General features: G+C 47.9%; 1 protein-coding gene across 1 annotated transcript in view; it reads right to left on the minus strand.

The window, feature by feature from the left end:
• FCGBP (Fc gamma binding protein) overlaps positions 1 to 23,424 on the minus strand; it is a gene marked incomplete at its 5' end in the record, with an annotated part of 84,498 nt that overhangs the window by 32,673 nt on the left and 28,401 nt on the right. The window contains 6 exon segments of the mRNA XM_080908678.1: positions 1,904 to 2,078; positions 2,282 to 2,405; positions 13,359 to 13,630; positions 16,035 to 16,418; positions 19,196 to 19,395; positions 22,547 to 23,120. Coding sequence (XP_080764804.1) covers positions 1,904 to 2,078; positions 2,282 to 2,405; positions 13,359 to 13,630; positions 16,035 to 16,418; positions 19,196 to 19,395; positions 22,547 to 23,120 — 1,729 coding nt within the window.

Here is a 23,424-nt window from a genome sequence, read left to right on the forward strand (position 1 = left end):
CACAGTCCTGTTGCAGGGAGACCAGGCCTTATCTCTATGTGAGTCTCAGAAACTGGAGCCTAGAGAGGTGGAGTGACAGGCTGAAGGCCACACAGGCACAGCTGAGGTCAACCCCAGGCTCTGTGGCTCTGGCTCTGTGTGCCCACAACATCTGAGCCACCTGCTGGCAGCTTCTGAATGGGCTGAGTCTGAGGTCACACCCAGGGCCCAGCTTCTGTTCCTTAACTATGTCAAGGCATGTGAAGCGCCCAGGGAGGCTGGAACACAGAGACACCCCATCCGGGGGTCCTCACTGTTACTATGTCTGGATCCCCTGACTTTGAGCATCAGCAGTCCTACGTGAGGAGCCCAGAGTAGCTGTCAGCAGCAAGTGTAACTGTATTAGTTCCTTAAGCATCAGAACACTGACCAGCCCCTTCCATCCTGGCTCCCTGGGTCTCCCCAAGACCCTTTCTACAACCTCACCACAAATATACAGTGGCAGATGCTTCTTAGGACTGTGCTCTGCTTGGTAATCCCTGGAGCACTGTGGTTTTGAATCTTGTTCCCGGTCATCAGGAGAGAATTAAGGAAGTCTGCCAGGGATGCTATAGTTGGGAAATGCACAGGGTAGCTGATCCTGGAAGCCGGAGAAGAATGAGCAGGAAAGACAGGGAGAAGGAGGTCAGGGAAGGTATGGGAGGTGGGCACAAAGCCCTCAGTGACCGAACCTCAACAGGGCAAAGCGTTATTAGCTCTCCCAGGCTGGGCTTAGCACTTCATATCCACTCAGCGGGCCCACCACTGAATGCCAGAAGATGTTGCAGCTAGCCATCTTAGCCTCGACGCTGATGTTGAACATGGCTGACTCTGCACCTCACCAGGAACTTCTGTAAGGTATTGTCTGTCTGGCTGATGATGGAGGTGAAGGGGCAGAGACAAGGCCTTGCTGTTCCCTGGCTGGGAATTCTGCAGGAAGGCGGTGAGGAATTCTTCCCCACCAGTGTTCCTGGGGTCCACTGTGGCCTCCTGGGTCAGCTCTGAAGAAAACACAGTTGTGGGTCCGGTGACCTAGTTCCTCCTCGTTACAAACCTGACCCCTTGTCCTTCTTGAGAACCTGCTGAAATAATTCTCCGTATGCTCCCATTCCCTTCCTAACGTATGCAGCACCCACCTACAGGCCTTTCTGGCTTTGGCTGCCCCACACCCTGAGCACCCTGCACAGCGCTCCTGAACTCAAATACTGCAGGGCCAGACGAGGGATAGAAGGCATGAGGTAGTTCAGGTGACAACTGTGGATGCTGGAGCACCGCCCTCACCTCGAGCAAGTCACCACTGTTCTGTCTTGATGACTGCACTAAGTAGCCATGGCTGACCTGGACTCTCTCTGTAGACCAGGCTGGCCTTGAACTCAGAGATCTGCCTTCCTCTGCCTCCTGAGTGCTGGGATAAAAAGGTTTGTACCATCACACATGCCTGTGGTAATTTATTTGTGATGCTATGTCTTCCATTTCTCTGATGAAACTGGTTGGTTAGCTGAGGCTTTCCATGGTATCTGAGGCCCCACCCCCTTTTAAGGTCCTGTGGGAGCATACATACACTCTGACCGGACTCAGATGCTATTATGATTCCTGTTTTAATAGATCTTGGTGGTCTCTACAAGAGGAAGAAGGGAAGTTGAGGATTTTAGAAGTATCGACAAAATCACCTAAACATTGAAGCAGGTAGAGTTTCAACACTCCAAACATGGAGTGGGGCCTCCCACCTCATTTTTCTGTAGGTTCTCACTTCCGTTGCAGCTAGCTTGGGAGGTACTGGGATATGATTTATGAAAGATTTACAAATGAGAAAATGCTGACCCAGGCAGGCCAGTTTCCCATGGTCCCATGTTCCAGGACATGGGTGAGGTTCGATCTGACTTACCCCATAGGATGATTGCTCCTGCCCAGAGTGCCCAACAGCTCCACAGGGATCCCATATCTGTAGCAAGGAGAGATGGAGGCTCACATAAGGCTGTCCAACTGTCCTGTTGGAGACTGTCATGGACATCACAGAAGGGGACAGTCCCTGCATAGCGGCTAGTCAGAGGCAAGGAAGGCTGGGGCAGAGAAGGTTGGGTGGATAGGGCTAGTCATGGGGAGCTGTCTGTCCAGTGTGCCCGGGAGTGAGCTAGAGGTTCAGGATCTAGGGAAGTGGGTGGGGGAACTGGGTATTTGGATGCCCTGAGGGTAAAGTAGGTCTAGAAAGACAGGCAAGAGAGGAGATTATCCTACTTTCGTAGGGAACCCCACCTCTTCTCACCTGCAGGTCCCGGAGCTGCAGGATCAGGCTGTGGCCTGAGCTATATAGTGCTGTTTCTTGTCCCCTCAGGGCACACCTTTGGCCATCTGCCAGGCAGATGATGCCAGCTTCCTGGAGGAGGATGCTGATATCAGGCCAGCAGAAATAGTGAGTCCCAAAGTCTCATGAAGGGGAGAAGATACGACATCTTCAGCCCATGTTCTAAGATGGGTGTGAGATCAGCTGGTGGCTGCAACCCCAGGAGCTGTGGAAAACTGGTCTTGAAAGAGTGCTATCCTTAGAGGGACATCTGGCTAGTAGTGTGGCAATGAACTAGGTCCTTTGAGCAAGGCAGTGGGGACTGAAGGGTGATGTAGCATTGGTTATGTTTGTTGGCTTCCTGGCCAGATTCCGATCTTTAGCCCTTACTTATAACAATATCTAAAGGTCCATATCCGGGTCTTGGCTCCTTGCAGTCCCCTGGGCTGATCCCTGGTCCAAAGCCACCCACATCTTGCTCCTAAATACCAATGAGTTTAATTGTCTAGGGAGGTGTAGTCTGAGGCCCTGGCTTGGGTTCTTGTGTAGGTCAGGCTGTGTCCATCTCAGAAGATTATCAGGTTTGGTATTTGAGATGACACCTAACCCATCTCTCTCCATGAAGAAGGGATTGGCTAATTTTGGGGTTCCTCTCATCCTAACTGAGAGATGTGATATGGGATATCAGGGTGCAGATGAAGTAGCAGAGGAAGTCTGAGCTTTCTGTGATACAACAGTATCCCCCAAAAGGCCGGTACAAACCACGGTATTATTGGTTGAATCTGAAATGTCTCCCCAAGCTATTGTATTTTAACATGTGGTTGTCAGTAACCAGCACAGTGCTGTGAAGTTGTAGAATATGAGGCTTGGGACATGAAGTCTCATAAACAGAAGCAAGAGACTAGGGCCAAGCCTCGAAGGTCACACATGACTGTTTCTGTCCCGTTCTGATTCTTGCTTGCTTGAGGTGACCAGACACCCATGTTCCATGGATGGAGTCACTCCAGCCATGATGCCCTGTACACCATGATAGATCGTACTCTCTCAGACCATGGGCCAAAAGGATTTCTTCTCCTCTCATTACTTCTCTCAGGTGTTTTATCATCGTAATGATAAAAGCCAAAGATACAGAAAACTGGTCCAGAGAAGACGAGGTTTTAGTTCACCTGGTCATGTGGCTGGTGGAAGGGTTTGGGGTGGTAGCTGAGCATATAGGGCTAATGTGTTGGAGAAATCTGAAGGCAGAAATGCCAATAGAAATGTGGACAACAGAGACTGTACTCATGGGGTTATTAGAAATTGGGACAAAAGCTATTTATGCTACATTCTGGCAAAGACTCTTGCTACATGCGGCCCACAAGAGACTGAGCTGAGGCTGAATCTCAAAGGAATGGAGTGATTTGTTTGGTAGGGGAATTATCACCAGTTGCTTCTCATCGGTTATAAAGCGAGAGCAGACAAAGAATGTGGGCAGCAAAGTGGGAATAACGTGTAGTTTGGAAACCCAAGAGCATTTAAAACCACAGACAAGGGGAGTGAGAACAGACAAGATTGTTTAAAACACCTGTACAACTGAAGAGCAGGTTCACACAACCGGGAAGGGAGCTAACTCCTCCCACTGGAGTTTCTAGGGTAGGACATGTACAGAAAGCATCTTCTCTAAAGAGAAATGTGCAACTGAAGGGGTGTGTTGCTCGAAGATGACCCCACGGGAAAGTGTTTCTCTGTTCAGAGGCACCGAAACTAACAGGCTACAGTAGCCAATGAATTTGGCTGCACCTTGAGTTGGTAGTGGACCTTGGCATCACGCTCCGCAGACATGCACAAAGATGGCAACCGTGATGTGGTCCCTGAGGCTTACACCAGGGACCCAGAAGAAACGTTCTATCAGGCTCTATGCAGTAGAGACAGAGTCCGCAAGTCCTCATAAGTCAATGCCTGAGGCTGTGGACTTGAACCCCAAGTTGCAATGGATACCTTAGGAAGGCGGTGGTGGTGCTCGGAGCATATCAAGAAGAGCTTCCGGCATTATCTGGAGCCAGATGGAGTAAAGGTCATGTGTGCTGCAAACCCATAAGAACCCGGGTGGTGCCAAGGAGGCGATCCTATGCTCTAAGTTCTGGGCTGTAGCTACAGTGTTTAACAGTTGCCCTTCAGCTTTTGGGTGTGTCTTTGTTCCAGTCCTTCCTTGGCACCATTTCTTGTAGATGAGAATATTTACTCGATGCCTTTGGATGATGGAAGAAAGTAATATTTTATTACTTAAGGGTTCATAGCTAGCGGTACCTTGAGTCCCAGAGGAGATTTTTGGACTTTTGACTGATACTGAAGCCATTGAACCTTTGGGGGCTCTTGGATTATGCGTTTTGGCGTTTTGCATTATCAGATGGCAATGGCTCTATTGGGACCAGAGATGGAATATTACAGTATGAATCTGAAACACTCCCCAGCCGACATGCTTAAACAGCTCTGTGTAAGGAGTTTCGCTGCTGTGGCAAAAGTATCTGAAGTAAACAACCTAAGGAGGAGAACTGAAGGCTTATTTTACTCACCTCATGGTAGTGGTGATTTCAGTCCATGATCACCTGGGTCCATGCTTGTCAGCCAATGTCCCTAAGATCGTGGCAGTGGGCCACTGTAGCAGAAAAGATAAATAGGCAGGGGGTTGGTAGATAAGTAGATAGATGATAGATGAATGGATAGATAGATGGATAGATAGATAATAGGTAATAGGTAGATGCTAGATAGATGATAGATGGATGAATAGATGGATGATAGATAGATAATAGATAAATAGATGATAAATGATAGATGGATGAATAGATAGATGGATAGATGGATGGGTAGATAGATGGCTAGATAGGTGAATGGATAGATGGATGGATAGATGGATAGTTGGAGGGATAGATAGATAATAGATAAATAGGTGGGTGATAGATAAATGATAGATGATGGACAGATGGAGGGATAGATAGATAATAGTTAGTTAGTTAGATAGATAGATAGATAGATAGATAGATAGATAGACAGACAGACAGACAAATAGACTTTCTTCAATCAGGCCCTGCCTCTTAGTCTCCACAACCTACCAAAAATTCCATAAGATTATAACCTCACCGATGGATGACTCCACTGACAATATCAATACCCACACAATTCAACTGAGGGAAATTGAAGGCTGGAAGACAGACATGAAGTGAAGGAAACTAGCAGTATTTTGTAACTTTGTCCCCAACAGGCTAACATACTCTGAGTTGAAACTCCTGTTATGGGAAGCTACAGTTAAGGTCTTTTTGTTGTGCTGAAGCTAAGGTGCCAGAGACCTTTCTCAGCTACTGCACATGCACACGAATGAATGCTCTGCCTCCTCAAAGGGGCCTGGCTTAATTATAATTTTTGTGGTTTAGACCCTCTCTTGAGGGCCTTTGAAGAGGCTCATGGGAAGAAAGGTGGTAAAATTTAGATCCAATCTGCTATGATTTGTGACGGGAAAGGGTCACCTTGCACCACACCTATTCTACCCACCTCACAAAAATGCATAAACCACTTTCATAAGCGTCAAACCTAAGATTTCTTGTTGTTATCTCTGCATAGCCGTAGAACTCAGAGAGCTGTATGAGTATTCCATTTCTTCCTCTGACAGGTGTAAAACCCCTCCAGTGGCTAGATGTTCAGCCATTTACCAAAGCCTCTTGTAGACCCTTTGTGTGTGTGTTCGCACGCGTGCGTGTGCACGTGTGCACACACAGGGTATGAGTAGTTTGACCAGAAGCTCTAGTTGAGCAGGCCCAGGGTCTCAGACTCATCCCTTCTTCACATGCTCAGTCAGATGCTTAACAGGCTGGTGTGGTGTAATTGTGGTCTGTCCCGTGGAGGAGTCGGTGGGGCTTGGATGGGCTCTAACTTCGTTTTCTTTGGGTCTTTCAGTCTGGCTACTTACCCAGGGGAGCACCGCCAAGTCTTGCCATCATAAGGAAGACTGGTTAATAAAAAGGGACAGAACCTGCTGGATGCCCAGTCTCAGGAATCGTATCCAACCTGGGTCCCTTAGTTACAATATGTCTGTGCGGAGGCACAATGTAGTGGGAGACTTAAATCCAAGGCTCCATGGATGGAGAGCCTGCTGTCTCCTCTCAGGCCCTTAGGAAGGCATGACTGATGCCACCTTTCTCCTCACACTGTCTGTTTCCTCTTCTGGATGTGGTTACATTATTAAAAAGTAGAACCAAATATGAACCCAAAGGAATGAACCAACCAATGATCACTTGCAGCTTCTCTGTGGCAGAGCTTGGGTACAGCAGCAAACAGACTGGTGGGTTTGGCCTAAGACCAGGAGCCCAGGCTGTAACACTATCTTTTAGTTGTATCTCCTCTCCCTGAACTTGGGCAAATGGACACAGGTTCCTCGTGTTCAGATCTTTATGACCTTAAAGAACGGCCCTGACCTCTGTAAATGCTGTAAGTTGGAGCCAGACTCAAATGCCTTCTTCCTGTTCGCAAGCCTTGCCTCTATTACTTAACGTACTTGTCACCAGATAAAAGTTTGGTGGGGAGTGAAGTGAAGCATGATCTCATTTCATAAAGGCACCTTTCGGAAAGCATCACACGGTCCCCCTCACTTCAAACCCCAGCTCCTGACAGCTTTTCACAATGCCTGGTGGAAAGGATGGACACGCACATGGGAAAATGGGAGGATGGACACTTAGGTAGATGCTCAGTCCCGAGATCTACAACCCAGGACCTTAAATCCAAAATGGGCTGGCTCTGCTCAGATGCTGGGGCCAGGTTCATGAATTATCTTTAGCTAAGACTCTTTGTTAGGTGGAAAATATTCTGGGCTCATCTTTCTACTACAGACTCTGTCTACCACTGTGTTCTCTCTCCACTGGGTCTTCTATGAAAAAAGAACCATTCATTGTATCCTCCATCCCCACAGGGCAGCCTGCAGTACCCTAAGCTACAGTTACAGGCATGCCACACGAACCTTTGTTTTTCTTCCTGAATTTTCTCTTCCTTCTACGTTTTCTTGCTAATTGTTGGTAGTAAGTGAGTTTTTCAGTTCAGTGTCTCTTGAGAGCTTTGTTATCGTAGAAAACTCCCGCTGGAATTTAACCTACTAGATATGTTAGCTCGTATCTTAGACTCGGAAGCAGAAGAAGACTTTGCCCAAGACCCTCAGTAGACAAGAACCTTATACTCTAACATCACGAGGACAGGTGACTGCAGTTTCTTTTATTCTGCCATAAATGTGATTTGAGTTCAGTGTTCCTCTTTCACATTCAAGTTCACAAAAATACGAGACGCCTCAAAAATTCTCGAGTCATCCTTATACAGGGGACACAGTAATCCTCTCTGCATTGTTCGAGCTTAATGTCCGTGCTGCTGAAACCAGCACCCGGCTTCCTTTGGATAAGCTGGTACAGTGTGTCTCATTAAGGAAGGAAACAACTGTACAAAGGAGCCAAAAAGTAGGGGATAGTTGTAGAAAGGGACACCGGATATGCTTTTGGTAGGAAAGGATAAAAATAAAAGATGATGTTTTTGAATAAGAAAGGTTTCTCTTTCCTTTCTCTGTCTCTGCCTCTGTCTCTCTCTCTCTCTCTCTCTCTCTCTCTCTCTCTCTCTCTCTCTCTCTCACACACACACACACACACACACACACACACAATTTAAATATCTTGCCAGGCAGTGGTGGCCCATGCCTTTAATTCTAGCACTTGGGAGTCAGAGGCACGGGATCTCTGTGAGTTCGAGGCCAGCCTGGTCTACAAGGTGAGTTCCATGACAATCAGGGCTATGCAGAGAGACCCTATCTCAAAAAACAAAAACATTTAAAAAACAGGTTTAAGTTTCTGAGAGTCAAAGTTCAGCACACTGTAATAAAACTGAGGCCTGGTTCTCTGTTTAGAACAACGTTTTCTTAAGACATTGCTCTGATTCTTGGTAACATTTATAAGAACTGGCTTAAAGAACAAATATGCAAACATTTAATGTTTATTAAGATAAATTACTAGTGTTTTCTGTTGCTTATCAGGTTTTATTTTTAACTGTGTAGGAACTCTTTAATAAAATGAGGACTTATTTAAAACCATGTTTATTTTGAGTGTTACAGGAGAGTTGGGTGAAAGCCCACCATGTTCTCTTTAGGAGAGCTGCAGTTTTCCTTTGGGGAGTCAACCAAAGTTTGCAGGTCAAAGCCAGAGGATACAGGGACCAAGAGGAGAGCCACAAGTTGGCCCTTGTTCAGCAAGGTCATCAGGGACCTAGAAGATGACATATGACTTCTCCAAAGTGGCCCAAAAACTCGGATAAGTCAGTCCTTCAGTCTATTAGAGAGGCCATGGAGTTGCCAGGGGTTTGAGGGCAACTGTGTATGTACTGTAAAGAGAGCCACTGAAGGAAGAAATGTCCGCCATGAGTCCAAGGGAAACCACGTGGTCAGGAAGACATCCAGCACAACTGCTGGAGGAAAAGCCAGTGGGTCCAAGGGGAACCTCCCAAGGCCCCAGGAGTAACCCTACTGAGTCTTGATCATCTGTTTTGTTCTTTCTTTTTTCAAGACAGGGTTTCTCTGTGTAGTAGCCTTGGCTGTTCTGGAACTTGATTTGGAGATTAGGTTGGCCTCACAGAGATCCACCTGCTCCAATTAAAAGCACGTTTCCACTACTGCCAGTGAAAACAACAACAAAAAAAAGATAAGTTGTTGGTCTCTTGAATGGCCTCAAATACCCAACAGGAAAGTATAACTCGAGAGTGAAGTTAGGGCCAGCGAGACACTTTCCCGCCACCTCGACTACCTGAGTTTAATCCATGGGACCCTCGTGGTGAAGGGAGAAAACCAACTCTCACAAGTTCTCTTCTGACCCTCACATAAGGCTTGCTCAAGCTCTCTCTCGTCCCACATATGTGATAGAAAAGAAAGTTAATTGATTAAAAAAAATAGTAATAAATCATGTTATTTTATAAAAACAAAAAAATATAGTAATAAATCATGTTATTTTATAAAAACAAAAAATAGTAATAAATCATGTTATTTTATAAAAACAAAAAAAACAGTAATAAATCATGTTATTTTATAAAAACAAAAAAATAGTAATAAATCATGTTATTTTATAAAAACAAAAAAAAAGAAAGTTAATTGATAAAATTAAAGGTCCTACAAGTGCCCAACCAGGATGCTGACGTCAGCCTGGTGGAGCTGAGTGCACTTACGTCACTCCTGGTTGTCACTTACGTCACTCCTGGTTGTCAGTTTCAGCTCATCTGAGACCTAAGGGGCTCTAGCTGGCCCGAGCACTGCGCACAGGCCCGAGTACGGCAAACATGGTACCTACGAGCTTTGTCCTTTCCCCTTCCCCCTGCCTTGTTAAACCATTAGATGACATTCCTAAAGCTGTCACCAAGGTCCAGTCCTTATTTGACCACTGTGTTCTGCCTGACTCATTCCTGAGATTGGTTACCGAGACCCAACTCTCAAAACATCAGGGTCTAGCCATCAAAATACATTATTTTGACTACCCTAATCAAGATACCCAACTTACCAATGCAGACCTCCGCCTTTTCCTGATTAAAATTAATACTTGGAAAACGATTTGCTGATGTTTCTCCCCCATTCAGACTCAGTTCCCTTGTCTCTTTGTCTTGCTTAATAAGGGACCTCTTTATGTTTGGTCTGCTTGGAAATTGGTATTTGGATGTGGTCTGTGCTAACCCGGGGTCCAGAGGGGACCACACAGTACTAATCTGGTTCACCTGTCCTTCATAAAACCGTATTTTCCAGAAAGTGCTCATGGTGAGTCTTATTCAGAGCAGAAAGACAATTAAGAACTTACACGTCTTCTTTAAAAGGAACCCAAAGAGCCAAAGTTAATACCTATGGACTTGTAATCATAACTCCTGCTTTCAGAGTTTTCCTCATGGGATGTGTTTGGATAATATTTATGCACCCACCTGCACCCGTGTCTCACTGAACAAATACTTTATGAAAAATCTTCTAAGTTACTGTATATATATATATTGTTGTTAAAAATGAATTCATCTGACCCCAAGTGACTGGAAATTCACCCTCTGTTTGGGAATCTTCTTTGTTTCCACTTGGGGGGCTATTACCACAGCTAGGTCTGCCACATTCATCCTTGGGCTCAATCTACAGCCACTACTTTATGTTAATCTTCAAAATATATTCACTCACTTTCAGGTCCAGGGACCCTAAGGGTATAATTAAGTAGCTAGCATAAACTTAACGGTCACAGTTAAATCCACCTTGTATACTGGTTCCCATTGCTTTATGGGGACTTTCAGAAAACATCCAAACAAACATCTGACTCTTCTTATGGTGCAACAGCTTTTGATTCCTGTTCTCTTCCCTTCCGGGTGTTCCTGTCCCCAGGTCTCTTTCTCATGGCTAGAGTTTCCCAACCATTCCTTAGATGGATGTGGCCATGGTTGGCTTCTTTGTTCCTTTAGTAATATGCATTTCCCTCTGCAAATTTGGTCCCTGCTTCCTTTAATGACTCTCCTGGTTTGGTCCTTCCAAAGTTCCACAGATTCATCTTCAGGTGGTCACACAATGAAGGTATTGATCCATCTTTCCTGGACCAGATCTTGAGACATCCTGCTCTATAGTAGATCACACCAGACAGAATTTTTGTGTGACTTTTCAGCTACCAAAATAAGTGGCTACTTATACCATATCTCCAGAGTTGACCTAACTGCTTTGACTTTGCTCTCTTATAAAAAATATCATGGTTCATACTGATTGGAGGGAGGGAATGAGACCAGGTAGGCGGGGGGTGGGGTAGGGTTAGACATGGCCTAAGAAACCATAGCTGTATCTTGGAGACTGTGGTTACTAATTGTCAACATGAACCCTGGTGATTGAGCCTTTTTTGAAGCTAAAGTTAGTTTTTCCTTTTTCTTACTATATTAGAAACAAAGGCTTCAGGGAACTTCCCGAGTGCCGTGCATGTTAGTGGAGGGTCAGCATCATTGAAAGACCCTGGCCTCCTTATCATTTCATTTGCACTGAAGCTTTGTCCTTCTGCCTCATAGGAAGAAATACTTTAAAAGGAGGAAGTGTTGTACAATGATCTGGGAGAGAAAAAGGTCTCATTTTCGCAAATATCCACTTATCTCATTAAAATTCATTGAGACAACCTACAAGGAAGTCCATGATTCCTTGCTGCTACCCTGTTTCAGGTCAGTCCTCGCTAAGCACTTTGGTGAGTATCACCCCTCTGTTTTGCCAAATATACTTCAGCTTGAAGGGTTAATGTTCCTCAGCTAAGTTCTTTCCCTGAGAAAGAAAGAAACAAGGATCCCTCGGGGGTGGTAACAGAATCATCAGCCCGAAGGCCACCCCTGAAAAGGTGATTGAGGCTGAGCTACTAACAGTGTGAAGGACATTTCCCATCGAGACGGTAACATCTTCTGAAGCCTCTGTTCACTTTTCTGTTCTACCCATCTTTGAAGGCCTGGCTTTCCACCTTGCCCTGTGAGAGGAATGATGTACTCCCAACCCATGCTCTTCAATGCCATGTTGGCATCCTTTCTCCCTCATCCCTTAGTCCCTCATATGGAAGTCCGCAGTTACTGAACAATGTCCTCCATCCTTCTATCACCATAAGCATCACTATATATCAGCATCGCCAACCTCCAAGCTCTCCCAGCTTGCATCCTGTAGACACTGTGGCTACTCCGTACCGTGTTTTTCTCCTCTCTGGTGATCGTGTCCTCAAACCAAGCTGTCCGTCCCATGGTCAACACTTGTGCTGTATGCTGGGAATTAAGTGGAGCTGGAACCCAATCAATTCCCAGCCCCAGCACCAGAGATCCCAGCCTGCTGGGAGGAATTATTCATCTCTAGACAGCATCAGCTACTGAACTACAGCCTCCTCCGGAGAAAGCCTCGATTCCAGACATGTCACTTTCTGGTCACCAGCTTCTGGCTCTGTGCCTTGCTCTCTTTAGTACCAATATCCTCCAGGCCTAGCTTCCCTTAAGTTGCCCATAAAAGTGTGACCCTGCATGTCCTTGTGCCCACGTTGCCCTCAGCACCACCCCCCTCCACCCCTCGTCATCACACGCCTTTACCCACATTTCAGACTGTAAACAGACTCCAGCTCCCCCAGCTACTCTGTTCCTGAGCCCTAGAAGCTAAACGTGGAGGACTAAACCACAGGACCTCTCTGGCTGGCCCGTAATGAAACTGGAAGAAACCTTTGTACTTGCTGATTTTATTCCAGTCTCTAATTCTCGGACTAATTCCAGTAAGGTTTTCCCCTTCCATCAGTTGGCCAAAAGTCACAAAAGACCTCCGTGGTATTGAAGCCAGTCGTGAACCGATTTCCTGCCACCTTAACAGCCAGCAGCAGTGTCTGGCAGCCCGCCTGCTTCGTGGCTGAGTTTCCCACTTGACTGTCAACAGTTTCCATCAACTTCTGTTTGCTTTTGCCTCCTTGATTGGATTCAGGAATTAAATCCTCTTTCTAACTCTGAGAAAACACTAGCCCTCCGCCTGGTCTGAAGGTGATGAAACCAAGACAGAGAGAAACTGAGCGGCTCACCAGGCTTATAAACGGCAAGGCCAGAGTCCGTCTGTCTTTCTCTCTCCACCCTTCATCCATCCACGCCTTTAATCATACATTCTGTGACTCTCAATCTCCCACTGTCTCCCCCACTCTGGCCGCCTGAATCTTTGTCTGTTCACGTGCCCACACATGCAACCTTGTTTTCTAATAAAGACTCGTCATCATCCACGGCCCCCACAGTGGGGAGAAAGTCGGGGAGACAGCAGGAGGCAGACACTCTGGGTCTAGATATTTACTCAATGCTTTCAGGTTCAGTTTTTGAGGCTCAGGGGGAGGGGCAGGGAAGAGACACACGGGGCATCTTCCAATCACTGTAACTTCTGGGTCTTGATGTCTTCATTGCTGGTGGTGACTGATCAGTTGGAACTGCAAGAGACAGACACTTAGCACTGATTCTGCAGACTCGGCGTCCACCCACACTACCTCTGTCCCTAGTTCCCAAGCGTCTGGCTTCTGTTCTCCATCCTCACCATGGGGAGAAGTCCTGTGCTCTCCACTTCTCTATCGTCGTCTTCCCCTGAGAGCCATGCACATCATTGGTTTGGTCACCATCAAAGTTCCCGCAGGCCCCACACAGCATGGCTGCTAGGTCTTCTCCAACCATCACATCCAGGTGCCCGTCTTTTTCAAGCCACACCTGCACCCCGGCCTTCTGGTGGACGAACATGGAGCCGTCGGGCAACTTCCTCACAGAGACAGATGTCAGCACAGTAGCCGGGAGATTCACTCGGAGACCATTCACCTGGCGGAGGGGGAGGGGACATGAAGAAGTGAGACTTGAGTGACAGAGCAGCTGAGGGGAGTCCAAGGCTGGAGTCCTCGTGCACAATGACGGTTCAAGCAAAGGAGCAAGTGCTGGAAGAGAGGAAGGTAACATGGAGGGACGAACAGCTGGGGAGACAGCTGGGGAGACAGCTGGGGAGACAGCTGGGGAGACAGCTGGGGAGACAGCTGGGGAGACAGCTGGGGCCTGTGTCTACACACAGTTCACTGTGCATGCTTTTACTGCTTTAAAATAAAATTAATTAATTTATGTGTAGGCACATTCCCAGATACAAGTATGAAGGTCATTTGGCGACTTGTAGGAGTTGGTTCTCTCCTTCCACCCTGTGGGCTCCAGGGATCAGATTCCAGTCCTATCAGGCCTGGTGGTTTGTTTTCCCACCAAACCACTTCACTGGCCCAGTAGTAACGGCCCATTTCACTGGCCGGCTATATATTAATCTTTGGAGAATATCTTTCTGTATACATTGGTAAGAATAGGAAGCAGGAGGCAAAGAAGGAGAAGAAAGAGGAGGAGGAGGAAGAGGAGGAGAAGGAGGAGGAGGAAGAAGAAGAAAGAAGAGAAGAAGAAAGAGAAGAAGGAGGCAGAGGAGAAGAAGGAGAAAAAGAATGGAGACAGAGCCCAAAGTGTCTCTATAACTTTCCAAGACTGGTATAACACTTATTTTTTAAACGAGACACATAAGCAAATCAGGAATTCCAGGCTTAAACTATTAAGTCATAGTTTTCACAATGATTCTCCAGATTGTCTGTAAGTAACTGGCTCTCCAGCAAAAGCAACTTTATCAGCTCTTTTGGGGGGAGGGACTTATGTCTGAATGTTCCTAGCAAGGTAATAATCATGCAGGAAAATTTCAGCTTCTTATCAAAGGCTGCAGACTCAGCAGCTTTGTGATTGCCTTCCAACTCCTGTCTCTTCTCCTTATGGATTGAGCTTTCTGATGTCAGATTCCCCGGGTGAAGTTTCTTGGAAGGACGTGTCCCCACTCTTTTCTTAAATGTGTTTGCACTTGAGGCTCTCTGTCACACAATTGGGAATCTAGATACACAGATGGGAAAGGCATATACAGATCTGAAAAAAACAGATGGGCAGGTGGGAGGAGGGAGGAAGAAAGGGCCAAAGAATGAGAGGGAAGGAGACACCCAGTGCAATCCTAGGGACACAGACACAGGAGAAGATGGATACAGAAAAGGGCACACGGACACAGTAGGCAGAACGTCTCACTGGCTGAATGCTTTGCAGTGAGAGAGTCTTAGTGATCCACCACAGGGCCTGGCACACAGAGAGAAGGGCTGAGTTTATTCACAAAAGCCAACATTTCGTGGGACCCCGGGCTACTCGGCTGTGCTCTTGGTACTGGCGGGAGTGGTCTGGACTGGTAAGGATCTCTGGTGACCTGTGCCTATCCTCTCACTGGCAACAGTGCTGAACGCTTGCACGTTCTTCCTGAAATGTCCATGCTAGGCAGACAGCGCCGATGTAACCAGCAACAACGTACACTTGACCTGAGGCCTATACGAACTCCCTACAGATATATCCCAGGTTTTGCCGTGACTATTGCCAGAGGATTTGAGGACTGTGATTCCAGGAGTGTCTGTGTCCCTAGGTTCACACTGGGTGGCTCCTTCCCTCTCGCTGGTTTTACTGGAGTTCTGTGCTCTTTCTTAGCTGTCAGCACAACTGTAGCACAGTTACCTGCTGAATCCTCTGAGAATGTCTCAGGGGGAACCCGTGGGACCCAAGTCTGGCCAATCAGAGCATTCTGTGCTTACGACCACAGTGATGAATCCCAGGAGTGGGCCTATGTTCCGAACCTGCCTCGTGAGATGCACTGTGGAGACCTTTGTTGGATCACTTGGTGCTGAGGTAGCAAAGGTGGCAGACTACGAGCCCAGGGCAGATGCCGCCTATACATTGCCCCTGTAAGAGGAAACTCTGAGAATGGAGTTGATTGAGTGGTAAACAAGTCAGAAACCTAGGGGTGGAAACTCCAGCAGTGCAGCTGGGGTGTCTGGATCCAGACACTTCTGGAGGCCGTCTCTGGGTTTCCCAGATATGGAGCCAGTCCATCCATTTTCTCCTCAGCTCTCAGGCTTGTACTTGTTTTCCTGTCGCTGCTAACCAGCGAGTCTTGATCAAAATCAACAGCAGAGCTAGCCTGTGACTTGAATGTCAGATGAACTCAGGCCAAGGAGAGGGACCCAGGCTGACATGGAGAGAGAGGTACATGTGCAGAGAAAAGTGCAGAGACCTGGATGAAAAAAACAGACTGCAAGGTCACCGGGTAGCCAGGATGTAGGACGCTGTGACAGGAAGAAGGAAAGCCAGGGGAGACGGCCCTGCCCTCTGTGCCCAGGCTTACCCATGCGCCCTTGCTTGGGTTCACAGTCACCATGCCATCCTGGAAGAAGATGTGGACCTCACCCACAATCTTGTCATTGCCATGACATGGCTGGACGTCAGCGAGCACACGGTACCAGGGCACGTTCTTCTGGAATCCCGGGCATCGAGAAGAAAGCTCATAGACACCGGGGGAGCTGACAGCATTGTGAGCCCCATCAAAGGTAGTGAGGTTGCCACCCACGGAGAGGGAGCAGAGACCACGGGCAGGCTGGCACTCCCGGACTCCTGCTTGGATCTCACAGACATGGCCAGATGGGCAGCCAGCTTCATGGCATGTCAGACCAGTGCTTGAGGAACAGAAACAGCGCTGGCTGCAGTCGGAGGACATCAGGGAGGAGTTCACCTGTGCACAGAAAGGGATGGATGTTACGCATTCGCATTTATTAAACTGTAAAGTTCCCAGTTTTTTTTTTTTTTTTTTTTTTTTTTTTTAAGGCATGTATGTCCTCTACCCAGAAGTCTCAATGGCCCTCAGACTGTGATTTGTAAATGAAACACAGCAGAGGCCAGGCTGTGTGGAGTTCTTGTCTGGACTCGGGGGCCTTGACAGCCCACCTCATGACAACTCTGTCCCTGCCTTAGACTGTGCCAGTGACTGTGGGCACCTGCCTGAGTTAGCCAACTGGAGAATGGAAGGCCATATGGCGAACCTTACCGACCCAGTTATGGTTTGAATACAGCTTGTCCACCTTAACCCATGCAAGAGTTTATTCCTAAGTTGTTATGTATGAAAAGGTTGACGCTTCATGTTTAGAAGTGAGGGCTTTGGGAGGTGACTAGATTAGTAAAGTTACCAAGAAAGAACCCTCAAGATTGACCCATAGTGACTTTTCCCATTGGTCTGGCAGCTCTTTAAGGACAGGGAGAGACACTGGCAGAGACAGATACAGGCTCCTCCCATGGTATCATGCAGCCAACGGGGCTTCATGAGAGCCTTCATTATGAATGCTCTTTAGATTTCTAAGCTTCATAAACCTATTTTCTCCTCAAAGTAGACCACGCAGTGGTTCCTCACACCAACGAAGCAAATACATGAGTCTAGAAACCAAACAATCTCCACTCGACCTATCAGGTGTGTGAGGGGATTGTGTAATCCTTGGCCCACTCTGGAAACAGGGTTCTTAGACAAATAGAATCAGCCTAAAGCAACACATTATGAGTGGTTTGTTTCCCTGGGAGAGCTAACTTCATATGTAATCTTGGGTACCCCACACAGCGTGTCCCCACAGTGCACTGGTAACCACAGCACTCAGGACAGCGTCCCGGGAATGCATTTCCTTGTGTAGCAGGCCCCTAGACTGAAATACAACGGATGCCGTGTTAGAGGTCCATTCTGGCCTTCGGACTCAGCACAAAGGCCCCAGTCCTTGCCAAAATGGAAACAAAGACCTAATCCATCAAAGACCTAGTGCACGGTTCCAGAAAAGTCCCGAAATGCACCGACCTCGCCTTTTGGCTCTTAGCAGTTCTGCTCCTTGCTAACTGAAGTATGACAACCAGGATGTGATCTTAGAAAATAAAAGACAAAGGGCTGTCAGACTCGGGCCAAGTTCCCCATGTAGATGCTGGCTGACAGTAGAGACTTTGTTTTCAGCTTTGAGAGAGTGTGGTGGTCTCTGGTGGGCTCACCTCACAACACATGAGCCTTCCCAGTGTCTCTTTCCTGGACAGCCGCTTCTTCTCAGTGCCTAGTGAGGTTCCTCTGCTCCTGCAGCCCCTGTCTCTGGTTGTGGGGTAGCCCCTGCCTCTAGTTGTCAGGCAGCCCCTGTCGCTGGTTGTGAACTCTGTCAACAACTTTTTTCTAGCTACTTTCACTACCTGGTGAGCTCATCATATTTTATGGAAACAAGGAGAGTCTGGCCCTCAGTTGGCTCCTGGCCCAGAGAGAAGTAACTGTTGTAGATGACTTTACTGGAGCAACTGGTGACATATGGCTAAAGTCTACAGATTAGATAATGGCGTTGAGTCAACATTACTTTCCTGGTTTTGATATTTGTCGCCTGTGCCATATAAATAAATTTCCTTCTTTTTAAATGTGAGATTGGGAGGTGCAGGTAAATGGTCAGAAATAGGCTGGGAGGTAAGAGAAGGAGGCTGGGCTGGGATGAGGAGAACGGCTGTCCTGAGAGTCCCAGGAGGCTGCTGACCTAACCTATGGGATTGTGGATGGCTCCCAGTAGACAGCGAGACTCCAAGGAAGGAGTAAACGTATGGCTGTCTTTGCAATTGGTACTCACTCTCTATGGTACACATTTTCTCTGCAAAATGGGAAGAACAGCAAATGTATCTATCATGATGAACTGTTATGAATAAAAAGTGAATTAACTTTTCAAACAGGCTTATGCACACAGAGATCTCTCAAAAAGCATCAACAAGAATATTAGCAATTAAATTCCAAATCACACTGTTGGATGACTGGTAGCTGAGCCACCCACTGCACTATTATGAATGCCATTCTATTTGCTGAACGGGAGCACGGGAGGATGAGGCCGCCCCTCACTGGGTACCAGCTGTCCTGAGTACCCGGTGCCTATGGAGCCAGGAGGCTGACTCAGCCATTCTGCAGATGAAGGAGTTCAGAGAGGGAGGGTAGTGGAGGAACGACCACACAGCCAAACAGCAATTCCCACTTCCTGGGAACGCGTATTCTACCTTAAATAGAAATGTGTGTTTGCAGTGTGACTAACGCTGTTTAGATGGAGAATTTATCCTGGTTACCTCGGTGGGAGATCCCATGGGCATCCATAAAAGAACTCCAGGGAGATGTCAAGTCACACAGAGAAGTGATGGTAGAGATTGGAGTGGTGTGGCCAACCTAGGACTGACCGAGGCCACCAGGGGGTGGAGAGGCAAGGACTAGATTGTCCTCTGAAGAAGACCCAGTGTTCTCCCTGGCGTCACTTTGATGCCAGTGCAGTGAGTCTGCTCTTTGACTCCTGACCTCCAGAACTGCGGGAAATTAAGCTCTTATGTTTGACCTGCTGAGCCTGGGGTGACTCAGTACAGCAGCCACAGCTGGGAGCAGGTGGTGGCCCTCCATGTCCCAATCCTTGAACACAGCAGCTCCGAATGTCCGTCCAGTTCCTCCACCCACACTCCCTTCTTGGAGTCCCCACTCACCGGAATATACTGGCCATTGTGGACGCAGCCACAGTCCTGGGCAGGGATGCACACACCCTGGGATAACAGGAAGTGATCATCACACTCACAGCCTTCAAAGCATCGGGTGGTACAGCCGGTGAGGCCGGAGAGAGCCGCGCAGGAGCCCTGGCAGGAGCGTGTGCAGACAGAGTAGTGGCTGTGGGCCGGACACTGGAGAGCTGTAGGGAAAGGACGCACAGTGGGTCAAATATGCTAATGCGTTCACTACCAGAATCTACTGAGATGGGTGAATGCTGTAAGGTGGATGTAGTGCTCCCTTTTCCGACCACCACACCCCAGAAAAAAAAAAAACCAGTTGGTTTTCAGCTGCTACGTGTAAGGCCTCTGACCTATTCAATGAATTTGTGTTTAAAGAGAGAACCGGGAGATGGTAAAACCTTTGGTGCCCTATGTAAGTCCCGAGGGTTTCCTCTTGCAGTCGCTTACGGATTCCTGGTCACCGTGAAATGAGCAACTCTGCGCATCATGTCTCCTCTACCATGATCTGCTCCAGCAGGAGCCTCACTATAATCGAAAACCAGAGCCACACTCTTTTTCAGATATCCAGGTATTTCTCGGGGCCATGAGGAACTAACACAGAGCTTGCTAAGGAGATGTGAGGGCGGTGCTGTGACTGTTCTTGGCTATGTGGCTTACATGTTTTAAAAAATGGTTTCTGGGAGGTGTTTGGGGGAACTGGGCTAACAGAACCCAGAATGTTGTGAGTGGGGCTTCCTGTGAGTTCTGGTGGGAGCTTGGAACAACAGGCCAACTAGGCTTCAGATTGTCCTTGAGAGGTTTCAAGTGCAAAACAAGGCTCTTTTGGAAACTGGATTATTGTCCACTGGTGTCGCATCATGCCAAGTTTGTCTATATTTTGCCCATGTCCAGAGACGTTTAAGACAAAGGAAGTAACAGAATTAACAGGACAGAGGGCATAACATTCAGCCCATAGCACAGTGTTCCTGGCTGGTTTTAGTCAGGTTTACAGTCAGTATCAAGAACGAAATCAGAGCATAAATATTTGACGAACTTTTAGGTTGGTCAGAAAAAGTCCACATCTTTAGGGCTAAGAAAGGCATGGTTCCTAAAGGGATTGGAGGTCTCAGAAGAAAGCCAGGTATGTTGTACTTGGACAACAGGAACCATGATTTGAGGGTGTCTTAGGAATCATTAAGACATGGCTAGCATAGTCTGAAAAGGAGAAATATGAACTTGAAAGGTTTTTTTCGCCTGAGGAAACAGGGCTGCTGGGACACCACCCTCTTACAGGGACCACACAGATGGAGGCTTCCACAGAGTCTGTCTCATTAAGTTCACTCGCCCACGCACCCTGAGACCACTGCAGACATGGTCAAGGGAGGCTGACGGCTGACAGCTGCTCCAGCTGGTGCAGACGCTGAAGCTGTTCGTCTGTGTGGAACTGAGTTTCTGGGAATTGTTCATTGTAAGAGTTATGGGGTGGGGGCTGTCAGTGGCTTACACCCAGATTTCAAAAATATCTCTTGAGGGGCCAGTGTATCAGGGATAGGATCCCTATGTGGTGCCCCCGAGAGAGTGGGGTATGAACAGCGATAATGAAGTTAAGGATGCCAGGGAGAAAGAAGGGATGTGGAACGGGGTAGGTGCGTGAGCAGCAAGCAGGAAGCAAGAGAGGGGGCCGTGGAGCCTGCAGCTGGCAGGGCATAGAGGCTAGAGGCTCTTTGGGGCTTAAAATGTGCCAGTATTCCCCCTGCTGGGTTTTGATCTTCCATTGGTCCCACCTCTCCCTTACTGTACCCATTCTTTCATTTTAGGGTAGGAATGTGTAGCATGTTACACCGTTGGATGCTGGAAATATATAACTGCATTTTTATGTTTGCAGAGGCTCACGTCTAAATTTGGACGTTTAAGCAATCTGGGGGCTATACAGGCTTTGGGAGCTCTGGGAGACAGATTGGACACAATTCTTATCATGCAGATATCGGTCTGTTGGGACCAAGGGTGGAACGTAATGAACTGGAGATGAACACTTTCCCCCAGACTCATAGGTTGAAGACTTCATCTCCTCGGTGGTTAAATCACTGAGTGGGACTTGAGTCGTGGATGATCTGACTCTATCCATGACTAATCATCCACGGAGGGATGCATAGTTTGATGGCATTATTCCCAAAATAATAGATGTTTTTGGAGGTTGGGCTTGGTGGAACAAAGCAGGTCAGCTAGAATGACCTTACAAGAGTCTGCTCCTCACTTCTGTCTCCATGCCTGACTCTGTGATCACCATCTCTTTCTTTCCTCTTCCTAGTTGCAGTAAAAGGACACGTTGCTACCACAATCCTGTCTAACCGCAGGTCCAAGGGTGCATTCAGTTACCTTGAACAGAAATGCCTGAAACCCTGAGGTGACATAAATCCTCAAAAGCCGTTTCTTTCGAGCATTTGCCATGGTACAAAACCTAAGGCAATGTGGCAGGGGACACAAGCTCTGAAGAAAGAGCATCCATCATAAACAGCTACAGTGGAAGTGATTGTGGTTCACTGAGAAAGTCAGAGGGAGGCTTGAATGGGACGGGGAGTCATAGGCAGGACGGTAGAGGCAAGGACGGTAGAAAACTAGGCAAAACTCTAGACTCTAGCTAAGTAATTCCAGGATGGTGCGGATCTCATCAAATGGGCACTGGGATAGAGAAGAAGAATCCAGTTTGGGATGGAATGTTGTATTCAAATGGATCACAAGGGAAATGACCCAGGAGGCCATTACACTGGCCCAGTCCTCAAGAGGAAGCTCAGAGTTGGAGACAGTGTCTGCTGTTGTCACTGGGACAGTTGCTATGTTAAGGGGTGGGTGGAGGCCCTGTGCTGGATTCTGCTTACAGGAGACTGGAGCAGAAAGGGCACTGCTGTAAAACCAGTATCAGTGGCTACAGCCTTGTCATGTGGAGTCTGAAGTGACCTATTCCTGCCGTGTAATTTGGAAGGAGGTGTGTGGCTCTGGATTGGCTGGGGTCTATTGCTTCTGGCCTTGGATCGGGGATGTGAGAAGTTATGGAGTCTGTGGAAAGGGTCAGTGAACCTGAGACTCAGGAGTCCTGTGGGCTCTCAGCCCATCACTTCCCTTTTAGGTCACCATGGAAAGAGATGGGGACATCCTGGGAAAGGGTGACTGTTGGGGCTGGGGAGTGTGGACTCTTGACTGGAGTCTGAGACTCCGGATCCAGACAAAAAGGAGGAAAGCCATAGGGGATGCCAGGGCAGGGCTGGAGGAAGTCCTGTTACAGGCAGGGGCTTCTCCTGAGCAGCAGACAGGGAAGAAGGGCCAGGGGGTCACACAGGGCTCAGAGACACTCACGGCAGAAGCTGTCTGTCCTCCAGGGCTTCACTGCTGCACCAGCTGCCTGACAGGCTGCAGTATAGGCAGCCAGGCTATGGCAGAGAGAGGTTTTGTCTCCCTTATAGGCACACATGTCATACACGCATTGGCGGAAGTATTCCAAGGGACTCAGAACCTTGTGGCAAGCTTCGAAGGGGCCTTTGGGGTCCCTGATCTTCCCACAGGCTTCATTTTTCTCATATGCTTGTGTCTCCTCTGCCAAGCACACGGGGCAGCCATTGGGCCCACAGCCTTCACCACAGCCCAAGGAGGAGCTGGGAGCTCGCCACGCAGTTCCAAAGGCCTCCACATTGGGGGCTACTGCTCCGCTGGGCAGCACAAAGTCATCGCTCCAGTTCCCATTAAAGTTCCCACAGAGGCCACAGATCCGCCCACGGTAGGGACTCGGGATAGACATGAGAACATGGGCATCGCCGTCAAAGAGAACCTTCATCCCCTTGTTCGTCTGCAGAACCACGTTTCTGCCTTCAGCAGTCACACTCACGTGGTCTATGGCCACAGGCAGGGCCACGGCTTCACCATCCACAATCACCTGGGGGGAAGGGTCAGGGTTAGGATGAGGCTTCCAGTCCCTCAGTTTAAGGCAGGCACCTCTCCTTCACAGAGCAATGTAGACCTCAGAGCTTCTTGGAAGAGCTAAGTGCCTTTGTGACTAGAATCAAACATGCTAAACTCCCAGGATGAGGCCACAACTGTAGTGGACCCTGAGGTGGTACCTTTACCTGCAAACCCGGACCTATCAGGATAGGGCTGTGCTATCCTCCGAGGTCTATGGAGACCCTATAGGGTAAGGTCTAGCTGGGGTCATGTCCCTATCAAACTACGAGCAGGGTGTG

This window comes from Micromys minutus, assembly GCF_963924665.1.
Source record: "Micromys minutus genome assembly, chromosome: 32".
In the NCBI taxonomy this organism is placed as follows: Eukaryota; Metazoa; Chordata; class Mammalia; order Rodentia; family Muridae; genus Micromys; species Micromys minutus.